At 36.1% G+C, this 23,314-nt stretch overlaps 1 protein-coding gene across 1 annotated transcript; it reads right to left on the bottom strand.

Annotated features, from left to right (window-relative positions):
• Positions 1-2,653: 2,653 nt before the first annotated feature.
• On the bottom strand, positions 2,654-23,047 carry paxip1 (PAX interacting (with transcription-activation domain) protein 1). The gene is made up of 21 exons (XM_073848946.1): positions 22,892-23,047; positions 22,145-22,279; positions 21,188-21,231; positions 20,961-21,024; positions 20,737-20,847; positions 16,864-17,496; positions 15,372-16,233; positions 14,889-14,983; positions 14,058-14,150; positions 13,732-13,869; positions 12,660-12,781; positions 12,097-12,281; positions 11,937-11,980; positions 11,716-11,783; positions 10,942-11,044; positions 10,426-10,594; positions 8,136-8,236; positions 7,800-7,934; positions 3,339-3,414; positions 3,130-3,189; positions 2,654-2,979 (listed from the first exon to the last, which is right to left on the bottom strand). Exons 1-21 carry the CDS (start codon positions 22,970-22,972, stop codon positions 2,963-2,965), a joined length of 3,336 nt encoding a protein of 1,111 aa, XP_073705047.1. The 5' UTR covers positions 22,973-23,047; the 3' UTR covers positions 2,654-2,962.
• Between the last annotated feature and the right edge of the window lie 267 nt (positions 23,048-23,314).

Below are 23,314 nucleotides of genomic sequence, written 5' to 3'. Positions count from 1 at the left end.
CTCTTTGTTAAATGTATTGAGCAATGCATTAGTGTAGAGGAGAAAAAAATAACTTAAAGTATCAATCTCAGCAGGCTAGTATCGATCCGATTCCAATACCAACGTTAGTATCGATACTATCGATATTAGGATCGATCCGCCCACCCCTAGATGAGACCATAAGGAGTAGTTCACTTTCAGAACAATAATTTACAGATGTACTTGAATTGTACTTGAAGAATGTACTTACCCCCTTCTCATCCAAGATGTTCATGTCTTTCTTTCTTCAGTCGTGAAGAAATTGTTTTCTGAGGAAAACATGTCAGGATTTCTCTCCATATAATGGACTTCTATGGTGCCCCCGAGTTTGAACTTCTAAAATGCAGTCTAAATGCAGCTTCAAAGGGCTCTAAATGATCCCAGCCGAGGAAGAAGGGTCTTATCTAGCGAAACGATCGATTATTTTCTAAAAACATTTACAATTTATATACTTTTTAACCTCTACACAGAGTGCACACAGAGCTAGACAAGATGAACATTTGAGGTTGAAAAGTATATAAATTGGAATTTTTTTTTTAGAAAATAACAGATCGTTTAGCAAGATAATACCCCTTTTTACTCAACTGTTATCGTTTAGAGCCATTTGAAGCTGCATTTTGGAAGTTCAAACTCGGGGGCACCATAGAAATCCATTATATGGAGAGAAATCCTGAAATGTTTTTCTCAAAAAACATAATTTCCTTACGACTGAAGAAAGAAAGACATGAACATCTTGGATAACAAGAGGGTGAGGACATTTCTGTAAATGTTTGTTCTGAAAGTGAACTACTCCTTTAAAGTAAAAATAAGGTGGATGAATTAATTTTCAGATTTGATCAGGTTTTCCAAATGTACAGGCACAAACAATTTAACATCTAATTAGAGATAAAAACACTGTCTGGACAAAGGAACGCTCACTGCGTTTTCCATTCCAGGTCCTCCTCAAAATTGTAATTAGCCAGCTTTAATGAAAGATAATTAGTTCATATGCAAATTTTAGAATGACTGAATCCCTAAGCTTGGCACCATCTAATTAGCATGTAATTTGTATATTATAATACATTTACCATTAAGAAGTGAGGAGTCCAAACGCTACAATGCTATAGAGAGGAGGAGAACAAGAGTAATTAAAGCGCAAGTCCTTTTAGCATTTAAGATTAATTATTGTGTCTCCTGATGTTTTATGGTACAAGAGCATCAACATCATAAATCTTTGAGGACATTAACAAACCAACAAGGAACTTGTGTAAGTTAATCAAAGATCTGGTCACTAATTTGCATTTTTAATTTGTCGCAATTAACAAGAGCGTCAGTTGGATAGGATATTAGGAAGGCTGCGATAGCTATTCAAGCTACTGCTGTTTGCTTAAAATTCCTCACGTTTATGCTTGTCGCTCTTCTGTTAGAGCCTATTTACAGTAACTTAACCAGATAACCTATGATTAAAAACACATTTTGTCATCACAGAACTGAATTAATGTGTTAAGTAAAACACATTCACAACAATAGATTCAAGGTTTTTGTAGCTGATGTATGAGGTTTGCAAAAGAATATAGAGTTGTAAGCATTCCCTCATGCAGTATGTTAGACACCGAAACAAAAGCATCGTGAAGACACTCTCAGCGCAGATGCGTCGATCGATATTTCCACACTTGAGTGGGTGATCTGAAGCTCTGGGTGAACCACCTATTGTTTCCCCTGTTGCATTTCTGGCACATGACCTTGGCTGGGTAAGTTTTAATTTATCCCATTTTAGAGGGCATTACTGCCAGCTCCACTCCACAACCCAGCTCAGGAGCCATGGGATCACCCCAGGCGAACTGTCTGACAGCACACAATTGCCTTCCACCGGTAAGTACTCTAACACTTCATTAGCATTTAATTGAATTTTGTCTATCAGGAATAATGCTTTTAAGAGAAATATGCCTCAATGAGAACAGAGTACCCTGTGTACTCCCAAAAGCATCGGTGAGATGACATGATTGTCATTGGGTAAATACGTTTTGTGACCTGCCAAACCTGGCAGTATTTTTAATATTTTAGTGCATTTTTTTTGGTTTAGATAGAATAAAGGGTCTTATTTAGGAAATCATTATTTCTTCTAGAACTGGCATTTATAAATACTACTCAAAGTTCAAGCTAGGGCTGTCACGATTCGTCGATTCAACTTGAGTATTTGATTATAATATTGTATAGTATATCAATGGATGTATAGAACCCATTTAAAAATCATAATAAAGCATAATACTATTGTGAATTCATAAACACTATGATTTAATTAAATAAATATATGAGATTTGTAAGGTAAATCATTCATAAACCATCATTAGAATACATCAATATCTTTCTCAATATGCTAACTGTTCGTCGCAATTTCAAAATAAAAGCTCAAACCCTCACTCTTGAGTAAAGAAATGGCCAAATTCTTGACCAATTATTGTTGCCTCATTGCTATTATGCAAGTCATTTTAAAGACAATTGTTTGCTTAGATCTATTTTTATTATATCAAAGTGTATTATAACTCGATTAATCTTTAGAATAATCGACCAGTTACTCAATTACCAAAATAATCGTTAGTCAGTCCTAGTTCAAGCAGACTCCAGAAATGTCTGTAAATGCAAGAATCAAATCAGATTCATTATTCAAATCACAATCATATTTAGATTTTATTCCAAAACCATAAAAGGGGCAAACATTTAATCACAGTAAAAACATAGCTTTGCCTTCATTTAAAACAATCGTTACAAATAACAGTAATTTATTTAGTGTCACTGTTACTTTGTTTACAAAACTGGTAACAAATTATTTATTAAATCAAGTAATAAAATACAAACATTGAAATATAACATGACTGTACAGTAAAATTTAATAAAAAGTAACCTTTAGCGTTGATCCAGAACAGGGCACCAGCAGTCATATAATATTCATGTCCTTACAAGGACATCATGTGAATTTATATGTGAGACTGTTAAGGAGCATAACAAAACATACAAAACATAAATCAACAAATGCGTTAAAATGTGTAACAACGTACGAACATCAGTAATTGGTTCAGAAGTGATTGTTTTTCACGTGTCTGTTAAATCTTGCATGCATTTTAAAAGGATATGATTCATAATCCAAGGTCTGAGTCAACACCCCCGTCAAAATGAGCTCAGCAGTGTAAACATCTGAAAAATAAAGACATCATCAAAAAATCATTAGATTGTGCTTGAATGATGGCTGATTGAAGTGTGTACACATGTTACATTTTCATACTACAGTGGTTTTGTATTATACAGTGAGATGGGAACTGGGCCTGAAGGATGTGCCCTCTTACCGATGTTCTTCAGGAAGTACTCTCGACACAGATGGGAGTCATTTTCACAGGTTATTAAAATGATCTCCGGTAAATTCTAAAACAAACATAATTTACATAAGAGTGTCAGATACTATTACACAGACAAACAGCAACAGAACCAACTATTATCATTTTAAATCAGCTCTTACATGTAGTTCAAAGCATGCTTAGGCTGTAGTTAATGACAGATTTGTCAAAGAACATTTGTAGAAATAGAAATAATCGTTATTGCTAGAGATGCACCGATCGATCGGCATCCGATCGCAATCGACCGATAGGGGCGCTATCGGTTTTGATCGGAGTTCTCAAAATAGATCAGAGCAGGCCGATCAGATGACGTTTACAACAACAAACAGCCGCCAGAGCACGCATTCCCACTTCTCAGACTAGGGTCTCCTAATGGGCGTGGCTGTCTCTACCAAAGAGTATAGAAGTACTCTTTGTCTCTACAACGCATTAACACTGAAGATGACGTCGCCGGTGAGGGGATTTCCTCCCCTCTGGTCTATGCATCCCTGCCTCTGCTGAATTATTTTTATCCACGGTGGGGATAAAACGTCCCGCGAAGCCGCTCCTACGTCCCGATCTAAATCAAATTATTTGCAATACGCGCTTTAAAGTCGTCTAAATCAAATGATTCGCCATACGCGCTTTGAAGTTGAACGTACTGAATCAAATGATTCGCGATCCGATTGGAGCGCTTCAAAACAGTGAATCTTTTTGCGACGCAGTGGTTTACTGATTCTGAGTTTCCAAAAAGCTCCGTTGATACTTTGCTCACCTTCTCTATAAAATGTATTCGTTGTTTGAAATTAAACCATTACTATTAATACAATGTTTTTATTAAATTGTGATCACATAATACAGCTTCTGTCATATTAAAAAAAATTCATGACCTGACACTCATTATCTGGTTCTTGCCTAAAAAGACGGGTATAATGCGCGTTGTTAACAGATTACAGTAACAGTTTGGTCAACCTCTCCCTATGGAGAGAGAAAAAAAAAGTTTCTAAAAGCATCCCCCCTTCTGTTTTTTTTCACAAATTGCACCCTGTATATGTATATGTATGTGTATATGCATATGTATGGCATATTTATTTTATTTTTCCACAAAAAGCTTGTTGCTAAACTCTAAATTGTGATTTTAAGAAAGAGCCTCCTGAGAGTTAAATGTTTATTATGGTGCACATGTGTATTTTGCAAATAATCATTTTTTTATTTTAAGATTTAACTCTTTTATTAGATTTAACTTTTTCCACAGAAAAACTAAGGTTCATAGTTTACAAATTGTGTCAGCTCTAAAAGAGTGAAATGTTGTGTTGTACATAATTACTGCCAAAAGACAGTTTAAGATAGTAAGCAACACTTACTCTATGTAAGCTGAGTCCAAGTTGTCTATGAGAGTCTTGAGAGTGTTCAATATTGAAATTTGCCTCAGCCTGCAATAAAACTGGTCAATTCATGATACTTTCTCATTTCCTACTTTTTATACTAATAATACAATGTCAATGTTTGTACATGGGACAACAATATTGAAGAATTTATGGATTTGACGCTGTGATCGGTAATATCGGGATCGGCAGATACTGCTTTTGGTGATCGGTGATCGGTGATCGGCCCCCAAAATCCAGATCGGTGCATCTCTAGTTATTGCATCTATTAATTACACACTACCATTCAAAAATACAGTTGAGGTTTAACAGTTTACATACACCTTGCAGAATCTGCAAAATGTTAATTATTTTACTAAATTAAAAGGGATCATACAAAATGCATGTTATTTTTTATTTAGTACTGACCTGAATAAGAGGCTTCACATAAAAGACGTTTACATATAGTCCACAAGAGAAAATAATAGTTGAATTGATAAAATTACCCTGTTCAAAAGTTTACATACACTTGATTCTTAATACGGTGTTGAATTTTTTATTTTTTTTTTTTGTTTGGTGATAGTTGTTCATGAGTCCCTTGTTTGTCCTGAACTGTTCAACTGCCCGCTGTTCTTCAGAAAAATCCTTCAGGTCCTTTGGTTTTTCAGAATTTTTGTGTATTTGAACCCTTACCAACAATGACTATGATTTTGAGATCCATCTTTTCACAAGGAGGACAATTGAGGGACTCATATGCAACTACTACAGAAGGTTCAAATGCTCACTGATGCTTCAGAAGGAAAAATGACACATTAAGTGGGTGTAAATTTTGGAACTTAAAAATAAATCAATTTTGTTATTTTTCTCTCTCTTTTTTTTTCTTATTTTATCTCCTTCAGGTCAGTACTAAATTTAAAAAACAACATGCATTTTGTATGTTCCCTCTTATTTTGGTAAAATACTTAGCATTTTGCAGATTCCGCAAGGTGTATGTGAACTTTTGACCTTAAAGGGATAGTTCACCCAAAAATGAAAATTTTATGTTTATCTGCTTACCACCAGGGCATCCAAGATGTAGGTGACTTTGTTTCCTCAGAAGAACACAAACGAAGATTTTTAACGAAAACCGGTGCAGTCTGTCAGCCAAATAATGGCAGTGGATGGGCACCAGACCTTTAAAAGTAAACAAAAACATGCACAGACAAATCCAAATTACACCCTGCAGCTCATGACGATACATTGATGTCTTAAGACACGAAACGATCGCTTTTTGCGAGAAACTGAACAGTATTTATATCATTTTTTACCTTTGATACACAGCCACGTCTATCTGTCCTGAGCACGAGCTTGTCATCCGGATCGTTACATGTGCACGCGCTCTGGCGTAGAATACGCAAACACCGTAAGGGGAAAATCGGTGAAAAGTCCCGGATGAGTTTGCGCAAGCAAACGTAATCTTTTAGCTTTAAATTGGTTTAATCAATCAGGATAAGCGCAAGTAATTACCATTTTGAATAGCCGCTATACCCACAATCTCGGTGCACGGTGTAAACAAGTGTTGTATATACACGACAGATCGCTTTTCCGGTGTTTGCGTATACTACGCCAGAGTGCGTACATGTGTAACGATCCGGATGACAAGCTCGTGCTCAGGACTGACTGTGTATCAAAGGTATAAAAAAAATGATATAAATACTGTTCAGTTTCTCGCAAAAAACGATTGTTTTGTGTCTTAGGACATAAATGTATCGTCACGAGCTGCAGGGTGTAATTTGGATTTGTCTGTGCATGTTTTTGTTTACTTTTAAAGGTGCCCATCCACGTCCATTATTTGGCTGGCAGACTGCACCGGTTTTCGTTAAAAATCTTCGTTTGTGTTCTGCTGAGGAAACAAAGTCACCTACTTCTTGGATGCCCTGGGGGTAAGCAGATAAACAAATGTTTCCATCTGTGGAAACTTTTTTTTAGTATTTTTTGAATATTTATTTAACAAAAGTTGATTGATTTTGCGATTCTATTCAATATCAGTTGGTACTACGTTACTATAGTATTGAAGGTTAAAATGAACTGATTTGTATAAAACGCATAAATTACACTCAATGAGGTTTTCATAATCATAAAGTTACAATTACAAAATTATATTTCTACTCCAATACATTGAAATACAAAAACTGAAATAGTGGCTGTCATAAAAACTTGACAGATTTATTCAAATGTAAATTAAACATTGAAGAACATTAAAAATTATAATGAATGTTATGGTGCATATATTTAGAAAATGCTTCTCTTTAGAGTTTTCTAGCTGACTAACAAGTTTATGAATATTTTTTTCTGAGGTAAATGTGATATTACGTGACATTATTTAGAAGCTGTTATATTGATGTTTTTGTGCGATTGACTTTCTTTTAACATATCTTCGAATGTTTATTCACATTTATTTCATGCTGAAACTGGAATTAAAGCGGAGGAGACGATTAGTTCATGTGCGCTTTGCACTCTTACTTCTCTTGAACTGAGGCGCTACAGCGATCAGTCACTCCACATTAAACAGCACCAAAATGGCATTTATTCTTTGAATACTGTAATAAAATTAACAATTTAAAATCTGAGACTGTTTCATATCAAAAGTAACAAAGCTTATTGCAATTTATTGGATGAAAGGCGTGCTACAATTTCTGTTCATTAACTGAAAACAGGCTAAACTAATCGTTTCTTGGGTTTTATGAATCAATATCATTTCGTGAAAATGAGAATTGATTAAAATCAAGAAATTTATATTTTTTTACCCAACTCTAGTAACTATGAATGTAATTAGTAATTTTGATTAACTTAATGTGTCCTTGCTGAAAAGGAATAAGTTTTTTAAAAGCATAATTTTACTGCCTTCATTGAATTCAAATTGTGACTCAGAGTAATTATTCCAAACAAAACAAAAGGAGCACAAAATCCAAAGAACAGCTGTGCTGGCTGTAAATAGGTGTTCATTAAGTGAGCGAGTCGAGTCTGACACAGCATCCTCATCAATACAACAGCCCCACACGCCTCTATATTAGGGATCTGATTAGGGTACCTTGTTTTGCTTGTGCTCCATGATCTTGCGGTAGGAGGGCTGCTTGGACAGCACTTTCCCTCCGGCACTCTCAACTATAACTTTCATTGTGCTGAGGCTTGGACAGATTCCGGGGGTTATATAGAAATACTTCCCCTGTAAAAGAACAACAAAACAACTGAGTACACGCTTCTCTGTGATATCCAATTAGGCCACATGTCAGTGCAGAGATACATGGTTGTTTTGGCCTATTGTTCTGCACAGTCACATAAACAAGTCTGTTGGAGTGCAAGTACATGCATTTAAAGTGGGGAAGTGATAGAGTGGATGAACTCTAAATATCCCAAAGCTCCTAACCTTGAAGAGTGAAGCCGCATGAGCTCTCTTCAGTGACTCCTCCAGACTGAAACAGAACAGCACCTCTGCCTCTGCATCTCGCAGCATGTAGTTCTGCTCATCTGCAAACACAAAGGCAAACAAATCTAATTAGTATTAGGGCTGCGTAATACTCTGTATCTACCAATATAAATGTTCTTAAAGGGATAGTTCACCTAAAAATGAAAATTCAGTCATTAATTACTCACCCTCATGTCGTTCAAAACCCATAACACTTTTGTTCATCTTCGAAACATGAATGAAGATATTTTTGTTGAAAGCCATCAGCTTTTTTGACCCTCCATAGACAGCAAAGTATTTACCACATTCAAGTACCAGAAAGGTAGTAAGAACATTAAGATAAGAAATTGTTGAATAAAGTTATTTTCAGGGTTCATACAGATACTGTAAAATGAAATTCCAGGACATTGAAGGACTTTTCAAGCACTACTTTGATTTTACTTAAATCAGAAATCTTACTTATCAATGTCTTTCTAAAAATTCTAAAAAAAAGAAATAGAAAAATAAAAATATACTTATAAAAAATAGAAAAAAAATTGAAGCTACACTTTTACTATAGTAAAACCACTGTTAATTTTCTTTTCGGGATTTGTATTTGTGTATACTTTTTTTTGTTTGTTTGTTTTTATATCTGTACTGCATTAATGGTTGGATGTTTTCTACTGTTTAATAAAAAGTACATTTGCGAAATAGCTCAAGAAAGACAAGAAAAGAAAGAAAGAATCACTCACTGCTCTTGACTAAATCACTTCAGCAGCCCTAATAAAGATTAATCTAAATTTATTTATATAAATAAATGTCTGCTTGAAAGAATGAAGAATCTATCACAATAAAACCTTAATATCAAACCTATAGTAATTTTAGAGAAATGCTTAAATGCATTACACTAACTAAATCCATTTGATTATTTTTTCCAACTAAATCTACTGAAGATTTAGTTGACTAAAATCTTAGGATATTTAGTCAACTAAAACAATTCAGATGGCAAAAATATGACTAAAACTAAATGGCATTTTAGGACTATGCCTAGGACTAAATCAAAATTTGCTGTCAAAATTAACACTGAAGCAATGTCGAAATTCAAAAACGAAAGTCACGAGTTTGAATCAATCGGAGCAGTTCCAGCATAAATGACTCACTCAATTGATTCGGTTTGTCTGTTCCTCTTTTCGCAGCTTCAGCCATGTTTACACAACACGTTTTTTTAATTTTGATATGTGTAAGATATGTGCTTATTGATAAAATTAAACACTTACTTCATAGATACATTGTCTTTCAATAATTCAATAACTTTTCAAGTATCTCTTCAGGAGTACTGCTATTTTCAAAGGGTTTTTCAGGCCTTAAATTTCAAAAAGTCAAATTTAAGTACTTTAAGCACCTTGTACGAACCCTGTATTTTTGTTTTCTTTGCACACAAAAAGTATTTCTCATAGTTTCATAAAATTAAGGTTGAATCACTGATGTCACATGGACTATTTTAACAATGTCCTTACTACCATTCTGGGCCTTCAACGTGTTAGTTGCGTTGCTGTCTATGCAGGTCAGAGAGCTCTTGGATTTCATCAAAAATATCTTGATTTGTGTTCCAAAGGTGATAGAAGGTCTTAAGGGTTTGTAACGACATGAGGGTGAGTAATTAATGACAGAATTGTAATTTTTGGGTGAACTACCCCTTTAAAGTACAGCCACTGGTGTGATTAAAACATTAGAGGACGTAGATTATATCAGAAACTTTTTGTAAATTAGTTGTAACATTCTACATCAGATCTTATGGCAAATACACTACAAGACTGATGATTCCAAAATTCTTTCCAGAACCTCAAACTTTCAGCTGTTTTCTTGCTCCTTGCTCATTCCTGACAAGTGGTTAAATTTCAAACCAGTTTGAATTATTTAAAATCATTTCAAACCTGTCTGAAAAATTTGAAACCTAAAATATTTGCCAGGTGGCAGGTTGGCTTGGCATTGGTGTCAAAAAAAAATTAGCAGTACCACATCACCACATTCGGTATAGAACTGACTTAACACCCAAGTTGGAGGTGAGTTGAGATTGCTTGTCCATTTCTATGGAAACAGCTTGAGAAGTCAAGAACCAACTATATTCCAATCGATTTCTCATTACATAACATTAATATTTAATTTTTTAATCACAAAACATTCTTGCTGGAATATGAAGCAAGGCTCCTCAGAGCGTCCACACATCAGTAATAATCGATTGAAACAGAAATTAAACTGCACACTGACTCACCCACAAATTTCTGGCTTTTCCAGCTTTCCTCCAGCCATTCCAGAGTGACTATGTGCTTGACTACAGATACAGCAGTGAGGAACTTCACAGTTCTTGTCACTTTGTTAGCAACCAGATGAGTGCACTTCTGAGCGCTGTCAGCCACTTCCCCTCCAAGATCATACAATTTCTGCAGCCAAGGAGGAGAGAGAGAGAGAGAGAGAGAGAGAGAGAGAGAGAGATGATAAAAGAGAGGATAAAAGGATGCAGGAGAGGGCGAGCCGAACACCATGAGGGTTACTTACTGAAGCGCATCTGAATTGAGCAATATATTTCTCAGTGCTCTTGAACAGTTCAGAGGAAATGAGCTCATGACCATTTTACAAACATGTTCATTTTCAGAGCTTTCCTGCAGCCTTGAAAGCTGCTAGCTAGACACAATGTGACTAGAGACATTTTAAGGTACTTTTTAAAACTAAGCCAGTGTCATTAATTTTTCTCCTCTGCTTATCAAAAAGTGTGCATGTGTTTAGTTACCTTTACGTACTGCTGAACTTGCAGAGGTTCGAAACCTGTGAAAAGCACATAAGGGGTGGACTCGGGAGGAAGCTTTTTAGTAGGTGTTGGCAACTCTTCTAACCTGCAAAAGAACAGAAAATGATTTTTTTTATCCATTTTGTCACCTATTTAAGCCCAAAGTATGCATAAGCTAGCATGTGAAGCAAATTTCATTTTTTGTCCTGTGTTTAAGTGCTATTAATCGGGCTTCCAGTGCATCTACCAACCCAAAAAATATGAAAAAGAACTCAGTAACTTTGTTTTGGTAAGCCTTTTTTCTGCAAGCATGTGAAAAAACAAGCGTGATTTTTTTTTTATATTATCACTCTTGATCTGTACGTTTCCACCCACGGCGCCGTCATTTTGTTTTCGCAAGCGTCAACGGTGTAACAGTTCTAACACCACTCCAAAAGTTCAAGCAAAGCATGCTAACTGTTCTGTCTTGGCTGCACTGATGAGCAAGGAACACTATTTAGACTCCCAGCCTCAGAGAAACAAGAGAGCAGTGAATTTATTTATTTACTGTATATTACAGAGAACTTACTTCAGTACTGACATGCCGTTTGACAGCCACTTTCTGTGCGCGTGATTCAGATGTGTGCGCTCAGAAAACCATATATCAGAAGTTTAAGCTAATATGTTTCAAAACGCATGACTTCAGCGCAATACACACGATGATTAAAACCAAACAGATGTTTTTAGTAGAGTATCTCTATGGTAGAGTCCCAACAATCTTTCACTGTTTGAGCTCACCTGGGCCTCTTGCTGGGCGGCTGCGAGCCAACATCAGCCTGTTTCTGTTTCAGCTGCAGACGTAAGCTCTGTGTGAGGCGACAACAAAAAAAGATGACTGTGAGTCCTCTGCCCAGACATGCTGTTACATGTGTATCCACTGAGGACTTTAACTGCAAGGCTCAAGCATCACAAACAAGAGAGCAAGCAATCAGAGTGTGTCCGTGTGAGAGCCCACTCACCGCCAACACCTCCGGTGAGATCTTCACAGGAATACGCCAAGCACCTGACCGCAAAAATGAGAGCATATTATGTTCTACCTCCTTGACGGCTTGGAAATCTGGCAGCCATAGCATCGTAATCACTCAAAATTACATTGCTGAAGTTTGGAATAAAGCTTACCCAGAAGATTGTGCACAAGATGAGGGTTGGGTGCCAGCGGTTCAGGCAAATTGAACTGGGAGTATCTGCTGTGCTGGATTTGCCGCAGAGCTTCAAAGTGCCCCAGTAGGATGTCGCACAGCCATTGGGCGTTCACACATGGGATCCTCCACTCCTTTGCCTTCTCGTATTTCAGCCCACTCGGTCTGATAGCATAGAGAGAGTGGGCATTGCATATATGAATGATAAGACTGAGCTTTCAGAAAGATATAAAAACATTAATGTGGTTTGTTGTTTTAAATATATTTGCTCAATTATAAGAAACTTTAATAACTGCTTCATAAGGGAATTCAAAATAAAATTGTCTCGGAAAAGGGGGAAAAGAAAATACTAATATCAACCACTGAAAGTAAAAAACAAATCCAAAGATGCATTGCAAATTTTCAGTTTACTATTTCCAGTGGGGAAAACAAACTAGATTTACTACAGAAGAAACTTTTAACAGTTTCTGGAAGGCAAAAACTCTCCAAAAGTGAACAACAAGTTGAAAAATGGCAACAACTGGAGACTGCACTGGTTCTTACTCTTTACAGATGAGCACAGTGTTGCTACGACATAGATAGCCAGTGTATCGGGCTCCTGCTAAATAGGCCATGAGCTTCAAGTCATCACGATCACTGTCCACAAATCCAGTCACAGAAATGATCTGTTACAACAAAAAACAAACACGAAATGTGAACATGATTGGGTGTTGGCAGTAATTTCTAGATTGAATTTGATTCATAAAAAAAAAGTTTTGAACAGTTAGAATTTTGTTTTTTAAAGCCATCTTTTCTGCTCACCAAGCCTTCATTCATTCGATCCAAAGTACAGCAAAAAGTCAAATGTTGAAATATTTTTATTTAAAATAACTTTTCTATTTGAACGCATTTTAAAATGTAATTTATTCTTGTGATTTTAAAGCTACATTTTTAGCATCATTATTCCAGTCACATGATCCTTTAGATGAATGAAAGTTCAGAAGAACAGCATTTATCCAAAATAGAAATCTTTTGTAAATAAGATAATCACTTTTGAACTATTTGAAGAATCCTTGCTGAATAAAAGCATTCATTTCTACAATTTCAAAATGTGGTTTTGATCACAGGAATATATTACATTTTAAAATGTATTTAAATTGAAAACATTTATTTTTAATAGTACAAATATTTCTAAATGTTACTGTTTTTGTTGTACTTTGTATCAAATAAATGCAGGGCTGGTGAGCAAAAGAGACTTCTTTAAAAAGATTAAACATCTTACTGTTCAAAAACCTTTGACTGGTAGTGTAATTATCAATACTAAAGTATTATTTAAAATATTGTGAATATTTAAAATCAGTACATTTTTTTTTAAGAATAAGAAAATATTAGACTATTTAAAATCTGACTATTTGTTCTTACTTTTTACTTAAATCAGCATTTTAAGTGTTTTAATTACAATTAACAGCAATAATAATAATTTCCACTGATTCAATGACAAGTAGGCAAACTGTTCTAATGAAAATTGAATTTGTTCTAATGAACACTGACAATTTCAATAGTTTTACCCAGCCCTAATTTAATATGATGTTGAACTATTGAACACAGCCACTGCACAGAAAGGACTGGTTCGTACATGCTGCGAGCAGGGCTTGGCCCCTGGAGGGAAGCTGAAGGGAAGATGAAGGGTCCTGTGAGGGGGAACCATCCTCTTCTTCTTGAGAACAGTGTTAAGCCAGTGAGCCGTCACACAACGCTTTCCCTCTCTCAGAGCCTGGCACAGGAAAAAACAGTTTAATAACAGATCATTAGTAAATGTCACGACTGAAAGTAGCCTTAAAAAAAAAAAGCACACATAACATTCAGGACGTTTTCCCACCAATTAAACCACTATGCAGTTTAACAGACGGTAAGGATAATGTATAATATATGCTTCTTTTTAAAACAAGCTTTTATGTTTACCTGGACATAGGTATTGCTGGCTTGACTCTCACAAAGTAAATGAGTACAACGGCTGAGAACAGAGTCCACAGTCCCTCCATTTGCCTGTATGATCTGTGTGCAAAATAACAAATGTCTTATTTGCATTCTGCCAGAAAAAAAAAAAAAAAAAAAAAACAACTAACAGGATGTTCAAGAAGTGGATTTCGAACATGCATCTTCCTACTGATATTTGAAAATACTATTTCATGTGTTAGTAACATAAATGGAAAATTATGGGTCATTACTTAATCATTTAAAATATATAATATATTCAAATAGAAAACAGTTATTTTAAACAGTAAAAATACTTCATAATTTAATTCTTTTGCTGTACTTTGGATCAAATAAATACAGACTTTGTGAGCAGAATAGGCTTCTTTAACAAAAAAAAAAAAAACATTAAAAATCTTACTGTTCAAAAAAGTGTATATTCATTTCAAATATATTATAATGCCAATTTTCTTTTGCTTTTTTTTGATAAGAAAATGTTAATTTAGAATTAAAATTCTAAAATTAATCTAGCTCATATATCAAACTCAAGAAAATATTGTCATATTCAAGACAACAAGAATCATGGTACTTCAAAGAAAAACATTAAATTAAAAATCCACATTTTAAATGAATGAAAATAGCTTATTTTCATGCATGTTTTGTCTTATTTTATGTCATCTTGAGGTCCCCGGTTGAGAACCACTGCTCTAAACTGTCTAAATTTGTACATTTCTTCTTAAAGTACAAGTATGAAAAAAACAACGTTATATTCAAGAGTGACTAATTCAATATTGTCTGAGGTGCAGTGGAGTCACTTACCCTTTTCCATGTGGCCAGTAACTGTTTATCAGCCATCTGTTCTGGATAGTCTGCGATGGCAAAGATACAGCCAACCAGAAATCCCTCTTCAGGGACTGAAGAAAAAAAAAATGCATTCTGTTAAATTCCCTGGCATCTTGTAAGACGCGTACATCTCAATAACAAATAGGGATGCACCGATCCGTATCGGCCGATCACTTGCGCGTTTTGTCAGTAAAGCCGGTTCTGTAATCAGCGGTAAATGCCATCAGGTGCATGATTTCACGTTGAGCCGTATATACTACACACAGCCGTTGTTCACCGGTCGGTAAACAACGGCTGTGTGTAGTATATACGGCTCAACGTGAAATCACGCACCTGATGGCATTTACCGCTGATTACAGAACCGGCTTTACTGACAAAACGTGCAAGCATGATCGGCCGATTCGGATCGGTGCACCCCTAATAACAAAGACAAACTATTTGTAATGCCACTACACTTACTGTCTTGGCCTGGCTCGTGCCCGAACAGTTGGTGCAGCTGCGCAGGCATCACTGGAGGTTGCAGAATGGTCTGAGTCTCATGTGGAGTAACCTGCTGGTTCTGATGTTGCAGAGACTGCTGGTTCTGCAGATGCTGCTGTTGCATTTGCTGCTGTTGTTGCAGCTGTTGCATGTGCTGCTGTTGGAGTTGCTGTTGTAAGAAATGTTGTTGCTGCTGCTGCTGCAAATGCTGTTGGTGCATCTGCTGCTGGTTTTGCTGTTGTTGTTGTTGCTGCTGCTGCTGTTGTTGCTGCTGCTGCTGTTGTTGTTGTTGTTGTTGTTGCAACTGCAACTGGAGCCTATGCTGCTGTTGTAACTGCTGCAACTGTTGCTGCAATGCATGTTGCTGCTGCTGCTGCTGCAAGGGTGGCCTCGGGAGCTGCTGTGGTCGCATTTGTTGCTGTGGGAATGCGTGTTGTTGTTGCTGCTGCTGCTGCTGTTGTTGTTGTTGTTGTTGTTGTTGTGCATACATCTGCTGATGCATCTGCTGCTGTAAGAATTGATGAGGCTGCTGAGGCATCTGAGGGAAGCCTTGCTGCGGCTGCTGTTGTTGTTGCGGTTGCTGCTGCTGATGGTGGTGCATCTGCATGACCTGTGGCAGCATCATAGGATGCCGTTGTGCTATTTGTTGCGGGTGCTGTTGTTGCTGTTGTGGTAGCTGATGTGACTGTTGCTGCTGCATTAACTGCTGCTGTGCTTCTGGCGGTAGTTGCTGCTGGGTCTTAACCGGATTAAACTGAAGCTGGCTGGGAACGCCAGACTGGCCTTGGTTTCCCAGGTGCTCCACCACACCTTTAGAGGAGGCTGAAAGACTCTGGAGGATCTGAGATTACAGAATAATTAAATAAATATTCAGCTTTGATATCACAGGAATTAACATTTTTACATAACATATTAAAACAGAAACTTTTGAACAGTAGAGTACACTACCAGTCAAAAGTTTTTAAACAGTAAGATTTTGTTTTTTAAAGAAGTCTCTTCTGCTCACCAAGCCAACACTTATTTGATCCAAAGTACAGCAAAAACTAAAATTGAGTTGAGAAACTGATCAAAAGTGATGATAAAGACATGTATAATGGTACAACAGATTTGAAAATAAATGTTTTTTGAGGAGCAAATCAGAATATAAAAATGAAATATCATGTGACTGAAGTAATGATGCTAAAAAATCCGCTTTGAAAAGGAATAAATTACATTTTAAAATATTAAAATAGAAAATTTTTATTTTTTATTTTTTTAAATCGCAAAAATTTTAATATTTAACTGTTTTTGCTGTACTTTGGATCAAATAAATGCAGGATGGTGAGCAGTGACTTCTTTTGACTGGTAGTGTATATACCAGAATCTCTATTGTCCCACGTTAGAATTAGTCATAGAACCAGCCCTATTTACATTATAAATTGAGGAGAATTTCTGCTTTAGTATAAATTACATTCAGAACCAAACTCCTTACATGTGCCACATTGGAGGGTCGCGAGGGCTGTTGTGTGTCTGTGTTGTTAGTAATGTTCCTCAGAGTCCTTGCAGCAGGATTCCATACACCCATGACATCCGATCGCTCCACCCCTAGAGGCACACCTCCACCTGCGCCGACCAGCCGTGTATCTGGCGGCCCAAAGCCTCCAGGTACAGGTGGGACATTGGCACAGAGATTTATCAAACCGGTTTCTTTGCCAGGCTGTAATCGACGCTTGGCGGGGCCAGGCTGTGGCACCTCAGCAGGGGTCCAGTTTAAGTTGCGGTCCTCTTTCTCTGGGGACGAGTCATCAGAGTCATCGAACATCAACTCTGATTTGCGCTCATGTTTTGGTGCAGGTGAACGGCTACGCCTGCCTACTGGGGAAGCATCGCGGGACGATGTAGGGCTGGACCGCCGGCTGTGAGGTGAGCGTCTGTCACTGTAGCTGCCTTCAGAGCTCCTTTCATTTTCATAGTCACTGCCTTCCTCTTCCGGTGCCTCGTATACTGTAAGACGTGGGTGATATAGAGTCTCATCCTTCCTGTTCTTTTCTTTTACAGAGTCCAAAATCCATTCTGGAGTTACGATCTTAATGTTGCTATGCCGCAAAGCACATTCATACTTGGCCTGTAAAAGACAGAGAAGCTCAAATGAGAAACAAATTACACTAATCAAAATACAACCGAAATTGCAGTATGGCCCAGTGTGATTATCAAATCACAAAGGCTGCAATTTAATTAACCCTTGTGCGACCTTATGGACATTTTTGTCCATTTCAGTTTTGTTTTTTTGTTATAAGTGTGCCTGTGTTAATGCCAACTGCATACATCTTGGCTCAGGTGTGTATTTCTATTGAAATTTTAATATTTCACCCTCATTTCCTTCAAAAAATTAATTTTACCCTCCGTACAAAAAAAAATGCTCACACTCAGGACCTTAAGGACAAAAATGTCCACATTGAAACCCATTAAAACTGCAATTTTTTAACCCAGGGCCATTTGACTATAAAATGATGCAATATTTGCTAATAGGCATTCATTCTATCGACAAGGCTTCAAATTTTACATTTTTACTAGATTGTGCCATTTTTTTTTTTTTTTCAAATTTGGCATATGAAAGAAATACTCGTTTTTTGTGTCTTCTGCTTATGCATATTATAGTCTATTATAGAGTCAGTTGGAAAAATAATGCAGCTATAATTGTGTGGGTATGTTGGTAAGGATGTCAGAGTGTGGTTTGCATGTGTTTACTGAAAATTTTATGGGTGTAATTAGTTTGAAAGAAATGATATTGTACTGGTAATCAAAAATCCCACTCCATGTATATGAGTCACACCCTTGGCAGGGTCATAGGGCCATGTCAAAACTATGAATAAGGTCAAAGAAGGTTAATGAGCTTTAAGGATTTTTCTTTTTCACCCAAACACACATCTTATTCCTTAATTGCACTTTTTTATTTGTTATTGTTTTTGTACAGAGATAAAAGGTGAGCTTGAATTTGATGTAGAAGTTCAGAAGACCCTAAACACATTGTTTTTGTTTTCACCACAAGAAAATGCTGATTGTTTAGTCTGGTAGATTTTATACAAAGTTTGAGTGTTCGCACAGCCCAGACAGGTGTTCGCAAAGCAAAACCTATACATATTTGGTGCTTGAGGGCTTGATCATTTCATTGCTTGCAAGATGAATAGACGTTACTCAGCAGAGGAAGCTCTGGAGCTGGTGTTGCGCACTGACAGTGAGCATTATGTAAAGAAAACAGCTTTTAAAGCATTACAATTCTGAAAATTAATGAATGTTTGGTAATTATGAATAGAAGAGATGCTGATAAAAAAAACAACAGTCAGTGAAAGTAGAAAAAAAATATTAATATATAACATTTCTATGACAGTTTTTTGACATGGACATTTTTGTCCATTATGGGCCTCAGTGTTAGTTTTTTTTTTTTAAATCTGATACTACATAAAAAATATAAATGCCTCAAAATGAATGTTGTTGTTCTTCATTGACACACCCAAGAAGCTAATAAGCAAAAAAAAAAATTCTGCTTATCATTTAGTATATGGAAATTAACTACTATTTTTAATTTTTTCATAAAAAAAACACCTGTGGCATTATATAAACAAACCAGCATTTAAAGGGTTAAAATTCTGAAAATTAATGAATGTTTGGTATCTATGGATAGAACAGATCCTGGTTAAAAAAAAATCAACATCAGTGAAAGTGGAAAAAAATATTAATAAATGATATTTTTATGGCAGTTTTTGGACACGGACATTTTTGTCCATTTTGCACCTATGTGTAACTTTTTTTTTGAACGCACAAGGGTTAAATAAACATGTGCTGTGCTTCACAGTAAATGCTGCTCATTTCTGCATGTGCAGCAAGTTTTGGTTGCTTATAATGTGCACTTGGGAACGCAAAATACGCCAACCTTCTTCCCAAACTTGTAAAGAGAAGCGCTTATAAAATGGCTGTTGTCAACAAAAAAGAAGCTTTAAGGGCTCCATGCTGTCAAATAAAAGTATTATTTTTATTATATTTTTAATTAGATTTCATGCTGAAATATAAAAATTGTAATACTCCACATTTTATTTCAAATTAATAGCATATTAAGTTTGCTATTATTATTATTATTATTATTATTATTATTATTATTTCATACACTACCAGACAAAAGTTTCTGAACAGTAAGATTTTTAATGTTTTTAAAGTCTTATCTGCTCACCAAACCTGCATTTATTTGATCAGTAAAATATTTTTTACAATTTAAAATAACCGCTTTCTATTGGAATATATTTTAAAATGTAATTTATTCCTGTGATTTTAAATTGATTTGATTATTTGAATTTCTAACAATTTTACTCCAGTCACATGATCCTTCAGAAATCTTTCTAATATTCTGATTTGCCGTTCAAAATATTCTTTATTTTAATTATATGTTAAAAACAGCTCAGCAGATTTTTTTTCAGGTTTCTTTGATTAATAGAAAATTCAGAAGAACAGCATTTATCTGAAATAGAAATGTTCTGTAACATTATAAATGTCTATCAACACTTAAATCATCCTTGCTTAACAAAGGTATTAATTTCTATAATTTCTTTCCCCCAAAAAAATACACCGATTACAAGCTTTTAAATAATATAGTGTATAATGTTACAAAAGCTTTTTATTTTAGAAAAATGCTGATCTTTGGATCTTTCTATATTTAAAGAATCCTGAAAAAGTGTACTCAACTGTTTTAAATATTAATAATAAATAATAACAACAAAATAAATTCTCAAACAGCAAATCAGCATATTCAAATGATTTCTGAAGGATCATGTGAAACTGAAGACTGTGACACTATAGTGATTCTATTTTTTCATATTACACAGGTCTTTTCTCAATATTAGGAACTGAATCAGAAAGGTTTCTGCATGCTCACTAGATAATACCAATGACATTTGTTACTAGGAGTACCTTATAAAAATGCAGGCTTTGAAAACCTAGACGGTTAAGATGGCGGGTTATAAAACTGACCTTTTTTTTTTTTTTTTAAACGGCACTCAGACTTCAAAAACAGAGCCAATAAAACACGACCAGCAATCCAGTTCCATCCCTCAATTGATCCAATAGCAAACAACCCACAGACGTAAACCCAGACCGAGTCTCCAAGATAGCAGCTGTTAAAGGCACTCTATTAGTCATAAACTTTAACTGAGCCGCTGGATCTCACACACCTCCCCCACTTTATTTTGGACTATAAGACTTTATATTGATGCACAATGTCTCATGAGGCACTATGCATAAAGTATTAGTAAAATCACAACAGCCTAACCTAACTTGATTATATGCATAAAGACAAGACATACAGACATTTGCTTACCCCCTTCGGTTCAGGCACAACCAGATGTGTGCATTTCTTGTTGAAGTGGAGTTGACAGTCACCTCCATAGAATGTAACAAAGGCCCAAAGTGTGTTGAGATCCTCTGACAGCTATATAAGTGACAAGATTGTTAAATACTAAAATCAATCCTGGTGACTGACAATGATATGTAGATATATATGTAGATTTGAATGAATCAGCAGAATATGCAGGCGCAACTTACATGTGGCAGACAAGCTGTAACACCAAAGAACACTTGTCCTGACTCTGGGGAAAATCCTGTAACTCTGATTGATTAACAGTCAAGATAAATAAACATTTAAATAGCACGCTATTCATCTTTAACTAGTCATCAGTTGCAAAGCTGCATTAGGGTGATGTGTGACATGTCGGGTGCAAAAACAACATGACAACTGTAGACTTTCAAACTCATTAATCATAGAAGGATACGGTAGCAGGTCTCCACATTTGACAGACAGGATCACCCAGCTCGGCTAAAAAAAAAAAAAAAAAAAAAAATCAAAGGATGATTGTTAAACATTGCAGCACATTTCTATTCATAACACTAACCCCCGGTTTCACAGACAAGGCTTAAAGGTTGTATCAGCGATTTCTAGCCTAAAACATAAAGTGTCAATTTCAGCTGACCTTTCTTCACGATCCGCTCGCTGCCTGCCCCATAAATTGTCTGTGAAAAAACCGCGTCTCTCTGGTCAGCCTAGGGTCCAAGATATGCCAAAAAAACAATCGGCACTACCAACCTTTCCACAGATAAACAAACAGTGTTCCAACCAATCAGCGTCAGGGGTTTGGTGTTGTGGACTTTCGCTCCGCCTCCCTCACATCCCTGCACCAGTAGGAAAGTCCACAACACCAAACCCCTGACGCTGATTGGTTGGAACACTGTTTGTTTATCTGTTGAATAGTTGATAGCGGCGATTGTTTTTTTTTGGCATATCTCGGACCCTAGGCTGACCAGAGAGACGCGTTTTTTTCACAGACAATTTATGGGGCAGGCAGCGAGCGGATCGTGAAGAAAGGTCAGCTGAAATTGACACTTTATGTTTTAGGCTAGAAATCGCTGATACAACCTTTAAGTCTAGTCCTAGACTAAAATGTAAGACTGAGCTGTTTCAACTAAAAGAAAATTGCACTGACTGATCTTAAAATATATCAGTGCCTTTGTTTTGTCTAAAGATGCACAGCAAAAATGTTTTTTTCGAAGCACATTTATAAAAATTACTTAAATGTCCTAATTGAACTATGGCCTAATCCTGGCTTAATTTAAACCCTGTCTGTGAAACCGGGCCTAAGTGTTCACATCTAATACTGGCAGGAGATCAGTCTAAATTGTTGCCAACTGTAAATGTCTTTTAAACCGTTCAATACAATATTAGGTGTGTTTACCTTCACAACAGGCAAGTCAAAGACCTCTCTGGATTCGCCGACCTCTGGATTGTCTCCATCTTCTGCTATAATGTGGGTGGCGAGGGCATTGTAAGACACTTCTTTTCCTTTTCCAGATTTCAGAAGTTGTACAACCTATCAGCAAATGCCAATAATCGATTATTACCATATCAGTCACATAACAGTCAATTTATCAAATAAAACATTATATGCTTTCTGTTAGCTTTTATCAGGAACTCCATACAAAAACCATGGAAGAATGTAATGTAACTTAAATATAATAAAGACTACACAAATGACACAATCTATAATTAAGCCAGAAGACACTGCTAACGTTATTACATATGCTAACGTTATTGCATTTATTCGACTTCCTATTTAAGACACAAGCTACCTTAGCAAAAAAGTGTTTACACACAGAATCATTCACAGAGTTGCAAATAAATCGCTACCACAACTCAAAGGTGAGCCCAACGTGAAAAGTGTCGCATTGTTGTCAATGATAATGGCTAGCATACTGAACACAGGACTGTCGCTAACAGCAGATATACAAAAAGGGGCGACCTGAATAAATAAAGCCTGTTGTATTTAAGAATAACATTCAGTACAATTTGTCCAGTGGTATCCTCTAGTTTTCATCATGTTATGAGTGTTACTGTGGGTTAGCCTTCATGCTAACTCCAGTCAGTATCCACTATTAGCCTAAAGGCTAAATGAATAGCCTACTACTGTTAAATGTAACGTTACCTTCTGATCAATGTCTCCCACCACATAGAACTTCACGTCCTTGAAAAGCTCTTCCGGTACTTTTAAGTCGTCTTCCGACATTGTTTTAACTGGTTTAATTAATTTTACAGCAGAAACTAAGCATTATGTGGCTGTCAGATTAGCGTACAACCGGCCTCATAGGAAAAGGGTACAGAAGCGCCAAAGAGGATTCGGCGGGCTCCGGACCCTTACATGTCTTTCGTGGGGGGAGATCAATATCTTTATGCAATTACGTTTGGTAAATGTATAAAATACAAGAATAATTTTATAAACCGTATTATAATACATACACCGTTTGGTTATTAAAAACATTTTTGGTCTTGAATTGTGTGGTTTTATTAAACGAAATATAGTTCTTATTTCATAACACCCCTGTATTTGTCCAATATGTCACATTTGTAG

The sequence above is a fragment of the Garra rufa genome, chromosome 10, assembly GCF_049309525.1.
Source record: "Garra rufa chromosome 10, GarRuf1.0, whole genome shotgun sequence".
Lineage (NCBI taxonomy): Eukaryota > Metazoa > Chordata > Actinopteri > Cypriniformes > Cyprinidae > Garra > Garra rufa.
This window is presented reverse-complemented; position numbering and strand designations above follow the sequence as displayed.

Bases quoted from the DNA above. Each gene is read 5' to 3' on its own strand.
- paxip1 (XM_073848946.1), bottom strand. From the start codon at position 22,972: ATGTCGGAAGACGACTTAAAAGTACCGGAAGAGCTTTTCAAGGACGTG. The intron at 22,280-22,891 runs GTAACGTTACAT...ATTTGCTGATAG, and splicing joins TGGGAGACATTGATCAGAAG to GTTGTACAACTTCTGAAATC. The intron at 17,497-20,736 runs GTAAGCAAATGT...TGTCTTTTACAG, and splicing joins TTGTGCCTGAACCGAAGGGG to GCCAAGTATGAATGTGCTTT.